At 36.7% G+C, this 9106-nt stretch overlaps 2 protein-coding genes across 2 annotated transcripts in view; one reads left to right on the top strand and one right to left on the bottom strand.

Annotated features, from left to right (window-relative positions):
* Positions 1-3202, top strand: part of LOC105167790 — a 5265-nt gene extending 2063 nt beyond the window's left edge. The window contains exons 3-6 of the mRNA XM_020692286.1: positions 1294-1444; positions 1991-2143; positions 2341-2490; positions 2869-3202. Coding sequence (XP_020547945.1) covers positions 1298-1444; positions 1991-2143; positions 2341-2469 — 429 coding nt within the window. The 5' untranslated portion in view covers positions 1294-1297 and the 3' untranslated portion in view covers positions 2470-2490; positions 2869-3202. The remainder of the gene's footprint in view (positions 1-1293; positions 1445-1990; positions 2144-2340; positions 2491-2868) is intronic.
* On the bottom strand, positions 4223-7104 carry LOC105167796 (transcription factor ABORTED MICROSPORES). Its single transcript, XM_011087612.2, has 9 exons — positions 6914-7104; positions 6734-6833; positions 6446-6625; positions 6292-6370; positions 6101-6169; positions 5338-5982; positions 4956-5270; positions 4682-4858; positions 4223-4568 (listed from the first exon to the last, which is right to left on the bottom strand). Exons 2-9 carry the CDS (start codon positions 6826-6828, stop codon positions 4353-4355), a joined length of 1776 nt encoding a protein of 591 aa, XP_011085914.1. The 5' UTR covers positions 6829-6833; positions 6914-7104; the 3' UTR covers positions 4223-4352.

Below are 9106 nucleotides of genomic sequence, written 5' to 3'. Positions count from 1 at the left end.
AAAGAGAAACAGAAAAAAGAAGAATCATCTAATAAATATGGAAAGCCAACTAAATCAGTGGAAGATTTACCTAAAAACTGAAAATTATGTCGACGTCCTCAGCATAAAGCATTTATAAAAATGTAAAAAAACTAGTAAAAGAAGACTTTTGAATTGAGTACTCCTTTGCTCATCAATTATGTTCGCGTTAGCTATCTTTTCAAGCGGAAGTTTCCAGTTTCCTTCTTTCGTTTGCTTTTCCTTGGATATGTTGTTGCTTTGTAGTACTAGATTTATTCTCATTGTGCTACCTGCTAGTGCAAGCCTGGACTATTACTTCATAGACTGCAACACAAAAAGGGGACATGATATATCTAAAAGAGTTTGAAATAACACTCTGCACTTGAGATGTCGTGAATATTGTAACTAACGCATTAGGTTTTCGGTATCTCGTATTTGTTAGATATGAATACAGACTTGAATGTGGATTTTGAATTGGATTATTTACTGGTTTATGAGACTGAGAATAGTTAATGTTTGTCCATGAACTTAAGTATTTTATGCCAATTTGTTTCAGTTCACCTGTGTTGACATGGTCGGCGTACCCAACATTAGTTGTTATAGGGGTACTCTATTTTAAATATTTTCCGAACTATGGATAGGACGCAGGAGCACTTTATTCGAAAGGGAGTTTCTTATACCATTATGTCATTTGTGATGAATAAGACAGGGAGAGGAGTATAACTGTTTTTCTTATTGCAATGTGATACCTTGCAACAAATAAGTACATTGAATGACTAAATTAGTTGTATGTGATCTGGTTTTCTACTGATCTTTTTTTGTTTTAAGAAGATGCTCATTGTTATCTATCAACGATAACAAGAAGTACAATTCTACTTGGTTCATCCACTGACCAACAAAGCTGTGTGTTGTGGCCCTTAGTGGGCTGAAATGACACTTTCACTGTATATTGAAGATCTGGTTTTATCAACTTGATTCAGTTTTAATTTTGCCCCTTGACAAATAGGTTGTTCTAAGATCGCATGGATGTGTCTGAGAAAGATGTGATTTTCAGTTTTCATGTGGAGCAAATTGCTCTTTGTGTTTGTGACTAATGAACTGTCACCGGCATTTTCTGTTTTTACAATGATGAGTTTATGCCTCATGTTGTATGAGTTACAAGATGAAACTATTCAGTAATATTATGGCTGTAAGCTATTTTTCATTTAGTTTCTTGTTTTATCGCATTATGTTCTGATTTTGCCTTTTGTTTCTTATTTTACATATGATGTAATTATTTGCTTAATTTGTCAGATATATGGTCCTATCCAGAAATATTAGCAGATGGCACGACCAGGTTTACCCAGCTGTGAGCTACAACACTAATTCTCTTGTTTTTAACAACTTGGGCGTCATGCTCCATGGCAAAACCAAATATTTCACCAATATCGCAGCCATTATCAAGGTATACCACATACAATGCACACTGTCCACTTGGACAATGATATGCATGCACAATCAGTCTATGATTGTCTCGTAATCTTGTTGTCGTTTTGTGGCTAAATTGTTTCTTGGGAAAGGAGAGATTGATAAAAATGGATCCAAATGAATGAATGATAGTATTTGTTTTAGTTACTCTTTTCCCCATTTTTCTTGTAAGAAATGTTTTCTTTAGGGGTTGTAAATGTGAAAAATGTTCAAACTTTATGATTTGGCATGGAAGTTGCAGGCAATTTACTTACAACATGATAAGAAGCCCTTTAAATTGTTTCTCGGGAAAGGAAAGATACGATAAAACTGGATCCAAATTGGTAGTTTTTTGCTTTAGTTACTACTTTCCCCTTTTTTCTTCATATGAATTTTTGTCCTTTAGGGGTTGTACATGTGAAAAATGTTCAACCTTTTGATTTGGCATGGAAGTTGCACGCGACATGATAAGAAGCACCATGCATTTTGTTGAAGTATCAATCCCATTCTCATGAAATAACAGTTACAGTCTTATCCTTCGCAGCATGGTGGTGGGCAGGTTTTCAAAACTCTGCAAAGATTGATCCAGACTCTTGAAGCTGGAAGAATTTCAATAGCTGTCATTGTTGCTGATGGGGAAAGTTCTGCATCTCGTCACTTGAAGCACTGCGCCTTAGAACAGAATATACCAATGACGGTCAGTTTTTGCTGCGATTACTCTCAAGTTGTAGTCAACTAATTACTAAATCAAGTCCTGTCTGCCACTAAACAAATGAGAAACACACAATAAACATCAGGAAGAGATTTGGTTGAGTATAAATAAAAAATAAATATGTTCCAGAACGTCTCCCATTGTCGCGGATTATCTGACTCAAGACTATTGATCTAATGCAGTCAGTTTACTGGATTATAAAGAGCTTATATGCTGGGCGACTTATTCCTTTTGAGGAGAAAAAGAATCCTCAGTGTCCACGAGCTCTTAAGCTTCAAAAACGCCAATATGAATTAAGTCAAGAAATATGAATCTCGCCATTACTTCCCTTTGTAAGTATTATGCTGCTTTTGTGACGCTATTCAAAACTTGTGAAATGGTTGAAATCATGAATATTATTCAGATGGCTTCCATTTATAAAAAAACCATTATGACTTTCTGAAGCAGATTATGTTATATTGTGAATTGGGATGATGCATTGATGAGCCTTTGAAAAGGGAGTGCTTATACAGAACACTGAAATTATTGCTGGTCTGATTCGGATTTTTTTCCCCAACTTTTTTTATGCTTCAGTTTTTCACGCTTAACTAAGGGTAGAATCTCCATGTTTCTCTACATTTGTGATAATCATCATTTGATATGCTCTTTTCATATTTCAAGGCTGTCAACTGATTCTGCATGCTCAGTGTACTTTTTCTGATGGCATTCAGGTACAAAGTTAGAACCGCAAATCTGATATGTTCCCTAACCTGAAACAAGATTTACAAACACAAGAGGCCTGAGGTTAAAGAATCAACCCTGGAGGCAATTCCCAGTAGATCACCATGAAGACGGATATGCAGAAGGCAAGAACGTCTTGCAGCAAAAAATCTATATCACAACTCATTCATTCGGAATTCTTTTATACAGGGGCTTGGTGCCGAACCCGATAGGGCATTTGGTTATAACAGTGCAGCAACCTAACTAATTGGCCAACTATGTAAGTGTGCTCAGCTAAGGATTGCTGCTTAACCAATAAAATTGCCAACGGATGCCTATTATGAATTCCCTTATATCTCATTATTATGCATTATTATGATTAATTATTAATAATATTAATATTATTATATATGAACAAACCAGAGCAGCTAGCTTTTCCTCCATGATGTTGGACAATCTGTCCATCAAAGGAGTGAGATAGTTCACCAATACTCTAACATATGGTCCCACTATGGACCAAACCCTACAGCTCCCCTGCAATACATGTCGAACGCCCCTTCCAGCAATAAGGGTCCAAGACATGCAGGCCTTAGCTTTGTAAGATAATGCCATATGGAAACAAACGTGTCGAAAGGGTTCCTTACTATGTAAAAAATCTTGCATTTGGAATCCTGGTGGATTTTGGCAAGGCGCCTAGGGCATTGCTCCAAAGACGAAACCTTGCTAAGGTAGACATGTCAGCAAAAACCTGATCATTTGTAAATAGTTTATACTCAAGGAAAGGAACAAGCTCATGCGGGTAGAAAGTAGCCAAAGGGTGGTTGTTTTGGGTATGGGAAAAGTGGCGCCTATTGACTATGGCAAAAGAGAGTGCTTTCAACCACGTGTTGCCTCGGATGCTTAATTTCTTCCAGCTTTGTGGAGCAAATTACATGTCAACTTAAAATATGGTATCAAAGCTTGAAGATATGAAGCAAATAAAGATGTGAAACTTTCGCGGTTCCAGTACTTCGTTGTGAAAAAGAGCTTTATAGACTCACTTTGTTGTGTGTATATATGTAGTGTGTTGTAAGTGGTGGAGGTTCCTGTTCATAAATATGAGTAGGATTTAGGTAGTTTGAACTTACTTCTATTGGATTTGAATACCATAAACTTTGACGTGAACTAGTCTCTTAATAGGCCGTACTTGGACATATTTCGCCCACTAAACCAATTCAAAATAAAAAGAAAAAATTATATATTTATCTTGGAATGATCCTTCAAGATGCATAAGGCCGGAATTTGATATGGGCTTATGAATATATTATCCAAAATATATATAAACACCAAACCAATTTCTTTGGATTTTTAATTAATAATTTATTACAAAATTTTGATGTCAACAGCGTCGTATTATTAAAACATGTATATCAGGATCTTACAGTTGTCTTTACCGAATGACACTAGATAAAAAAGGAAAGGAAGAAGTTCTGAGCAAACATGACTAGTACACTTATTAATGGTGCAGGCGTTGAAGGTGGTGAGAACTCATTTGGCGGCTTTGGAGCAAGGAATGGTGGTTATGGTTATGATGATTACGGTATTCATTGTCTATGCTGTTCCCATTTTCTGATTCTTCCGCTGCATTAGGCCACATTCTTGATGGATTTCGGGTTAGCTCCAGCAGGGACTCCTTCACATGATCAGCTTGGACCGTTTCGTCGTTCTTCCTCTGTGACAAGAAAACAAAAACACTTCTGAGTTATAAAGAATATGAGATGGATCATCACAATGTCAAGCAATGCAAGAATATTCAGATTATGTGTAGAGATTGTTCATTGTTACCTCAACCTTGAAGATACTAGACACCAAGCATGTGTGTCTCGTTGCGTTGACGGTGGTTACTTCCAATCCCAAAGCATTCAACGCCTCCATCAGCCTCACAAATCCACTGGATTTGTGCTCACAGAATACCTTGACAAAGAACTCATTTCCATCGAGTTGGAAGACCTCGACCTGTGGCTGAAATTACCAGTATTGTGCATTTTGGTAAGTGGCATAATGCTTGAAGCTTGCATATTGAACAAGGTTTGAGTTGATTGCTTATACATATATATACCTCCATTTGCTGCACTTTTTCATTTGTGATATCTAGCTCATGGTTCTGTTTGGAGATGTTGACAGTAGTATTGCCAGATGAACCCTTGTGGAAACCATTCAGAATGTTTTCTTGTTCACGTTTAGGACCACGTTTCGTTCCGTTTTGGTGTATAATAGTTGGTGGGATGCTGTTTTCAGTATCGTCCTTTGCTGTAATATTCCTTGCCTCCTCGTCATCTGAATGCTCTTCAAGCTCAATTTGCAGGTCCTCTACTTGTTTTTGCAGCTCCTTGACATAGTCGATTGCGTCTCCAAGAATTGAAGCTCTATCTAACTGCAATAACAGAATAGCGTTGGATGACATTAAATCAGACCGAAAAGGGACTAAAGTTGATGCTCACCTTAGAAATTTTAGGAACCAAGGCTCGGAGGGAGTAGAGCCTATCGTTGAGCTTCTTTCTCCTCTTCCTCTCCGCCACAAGGTTCTTGGATTGAGGCCCTTTCCCAGTCCTCCTTCTATACTTGGCGTCATCCTCGTCGTCGTTAGGATCAGAATCGTCTGACCGGTTATTTTCACATATAAATGGATCATCATTCATCTGATCTTCTACTGTCCCTGAGGGCTCCATCCAACTAGTTGCTCTGGCCGAATTGCTCATCATGTTGCTCTGCATTGTTTCCACCTCCTGGAATCCATTCTCAATTGAGGGAGTGAAGAGGCTCGACTCGTATGTCGTTCCTTCCAAGAAGATGCCGTTATTAGCAGCGTGTCCCATTTCTGAAGCGTTGCTGAACTGCTCCAAAGGGTGGAGTGGAGAAGTACATAGATGGATTCTGTCAATGGAGATATCATGAGGCAAATCCAAGTTTTGTTTCAAAGGGTCCGGGAAAATTTGCTGCTGGAAAAGGCTGAGGGGATCCTTTTGAGCATTTGGATCAGATGAAAAAGAGTTTGCTGTGGTGCCTGAATTACTCATTGTTTGCTGTTCCAGGAAAAAATTGTACTGAGCCCTGATGAATTCTATGACCTGTTGATCTTCAGGAACCTGGAACGTGACAAGAAATCGCTAACTTTACACGCGTGTAGCTTCTGGAAAACCGGAATAAAATGCTTTTGGGGCTATAAATCAAACTCTTGAATACAAACACAGAAAGATCGCTTACTTGCTTAGTAACAAACAACTCGAGTAATCCAAGAGACAACGGAACCAAAACTCGTGTACCTATTGTTTCCTACAGTTGAAACGGAATGAGCACAACACGTTCAGCGCTTAATGCGAAGAGGGCTGTTACTTTGTTCTAGCAGACTTCTAATTGGGATATATATATTTACGTATATGAAAATTAAAGCGTACTTCCGATAAACTTGAATCCGAGTTATGTGTGTAGTTCAGCCAATTAGCTTGATTTGATAACAAGGTTTGTGCATGAACTCTGTAGATAACACACAAAAAACACGTTAAACTCTACAAATCGTATACATTTCATAAGCTGAGCAAAAGGCCACACCCCGAATCCAGAACGATGGAAGAAGGAAGCTGGTCAAGTAAATCACAAGGTGTGATTCTTGGATGTGGAAACATAACATCCCTGCAAGGGAGACACGACGTAGCTGGAAAACAAAGCTCGTCCCTGCAGTTCTCAACGTTCTCAGTTCCGGCACAGCAACAGTCTATCCACTCAATACACCTACAAATCAAGCAAGCAGAAAAAGGAAATCAATGAAATCCCATCAACTTTTTCATTTTTCTTTCCCTTAGGCAGGCTGTTTTTAGCTGTTGCATTTAGTTGAATAACCTCTGATCATTGCTCAACTTCCATAAGACAATGTAGTCCCAGCTTTTGATCCCAATCAGGGGTCTAAGCCTCTCTATAAAACTTTGCACCAGCATCTTCCCTGTCAAATAGCATATAATTGGTCGGTGATTCAAAACACAAACAAGTTTCAGATAGAAATAGAGGGAATGATAGACACACCTGCACAAGATCTTATAAATACGAGAGCAGAAAAATAAACAAGGAAAGTTGAAGGGTAGAAGCTCTAGTGATGATGATCATGGATCGTTATTCTTCATACTCCTCATTTCAAGATTTTGAGAAGTAACTATAACAAAAGTAAGATCATCTGATTATTCTCCTTAAGTTTATGTGATCAGAACGTCTCTCTTTTGTGTGTGAAGAGCCTAGACACTAATACGGGTAGGTGAACAGCGAAGCATGCATGAAAAAAGAGGGAGAAAGAAAGACTTCTTGACATATTGTCTTGTGGGATTGTCATTAATGGTCTTTTACAAAAATACTCACTTTTATTTTGATGGAAAATGTCCAATGGTCGTTAACTCTTCAGTCTTTTGGATATCGGTCATGTGGTCTTTTTCGTCAAAATAATTTTAAGAGACTGTTAATGAGAACTTTGTAACTAATTAATAGGATGAAAAGTATAATAATCTTAAAATATGGGATGAAAAATATTATTTTCTCAAAAGACAGACTTGTAAAGGGAATATGAAACGTATCTACACATGTATATAAACACAATCCTAATAGCGAACTTTATTGTATACTGCCACACAAAGTGTGTAGTACTTTTCTTGAAAACCCTTTTCAAGTAATGCATTTTATATTATTTAATTTGGTAGTTCTTGAAATTTTGTGATCGATGTTTACATATAATTTAATTTTCTAACATCTAACAACCTTAGCATTAATATGAGTCAGTTTGGAACTAGTTGAAGGACTTGTTAGGCATCTCTCCTTTAATTACGTTGGGGGCATTTTGCATGAGTATGATGTTACTCCAATCACCCCTACCTTCCTTCAAAACTTCTTTTCTTTTTCTTATGTGCACACAAATTTAGTGATTTTGCGATTTTTTTGTATGACATATTTCTCTTACACTTTTATGATATATACATAAGGCCAATGCAGTACATATATTGATTCATATGGTATAATTTCGAGTTTTAAGATAATTTCATGTGATCATTTAATATTGTATCAAAGTCAGGCCAAACTAGATTAGGCCTTGGGTTCGTATGACACTACGCAACCCATTTACAACAATCAATTGGTTTAAAAGCAACAAGTTCGCTTTTTTCTCTATCTCTTACACTAAAAAAGTTGAATATTTATAAAATGCAAAGATTACAATTCACCCTATATAAGAGAACTGAGTATTGGTGTAAATACAATTTTTCTTCCCTCTAGAGTTATAATATGAATATGCTAATAAATGAAACAATTAAAAAGGATATTGTAAATTAGTTGTATTATAAAATAATATATGTTAGATTATCATAATTCTCTCATATGAAGCCTTCTATACATTTGACATTTGCACTATTTTTTTTTCATATGAAACTAGTTTAATTTTGAAAATTCCAAATATCTAAAGAATTTTGTAATAGAAAAAACACATACTATGAACTTTTAAGAAGCGTTTGGGATACAAAAGACACTTGATGTGATTCTTATAATTATGCTATTGCTATATGACCGTCAAAAAAGGAATATAAATATATATGTGTATATATATATATATTTATAGCCATATTATACAAAATATTGAATAAATTAGATTGACACATCTAAAGTTAGTTCTAATACAAACACCCCTTAAAATATTTCACATGTTAATCGATTTTTTGTTTTCTTGGAACATATATCAGAACATGATTGGAATATACAACTGAGGTCTACTACCCCAAAGCAATGAAGAAGAATAAACGCACATCAAGTATACTTCCCTACTCCTAACAGTCATGAACTTTTCCAGAATTTCCCTAGTAATCAAGTTTTGACATAACACAAACATTTACCAAAGATGACAAAAAGAACTACTCATCTCTTTCAAACATAATGGGAAAAACCGGATAGCTCTACAAATGCAGAAAATTTTGGTGATGCCTTAATACGCCCTAGCTCTCTGGTTAAACTTCCAAAATCTAGTTAGCTCATTGGAGACCTTCTCAAGAGCCCCATATCATTTTGCTTAGGTCCGCATCACATAAGCAGTTGAGAACTGGGAAAGACTTCTTGGTCGTGGTGACAGTGGTTCTTTTGTTGAACGAAATGTTGGGACTTCCGCATCACCTCCTGGACCAATGCAAACAGGCGAAATAGGAGAACTGGGCTGATACAAATGGGACTTGGCCTCAGACATCTCCTCAG

This window comes from Sesamum indicum, linkage group LG1 (assembly GCF_000512975.1).
Source record: "Sesamum indicum cultivar Zhongzhi No. 13 linkage group LG1, S_indicum_v1.0, whole genome shotgun sequence".
Lineage (NCBI taxonomy): Eukaryota > Viridiplantae > Streptophyta > Magnoliopsida > Lamiales > Pedaliaceae > Sesamum > Sesamum indicum.
This window is presented reverse-complemented; position numbering and strand designations above follow the sequence as displayed.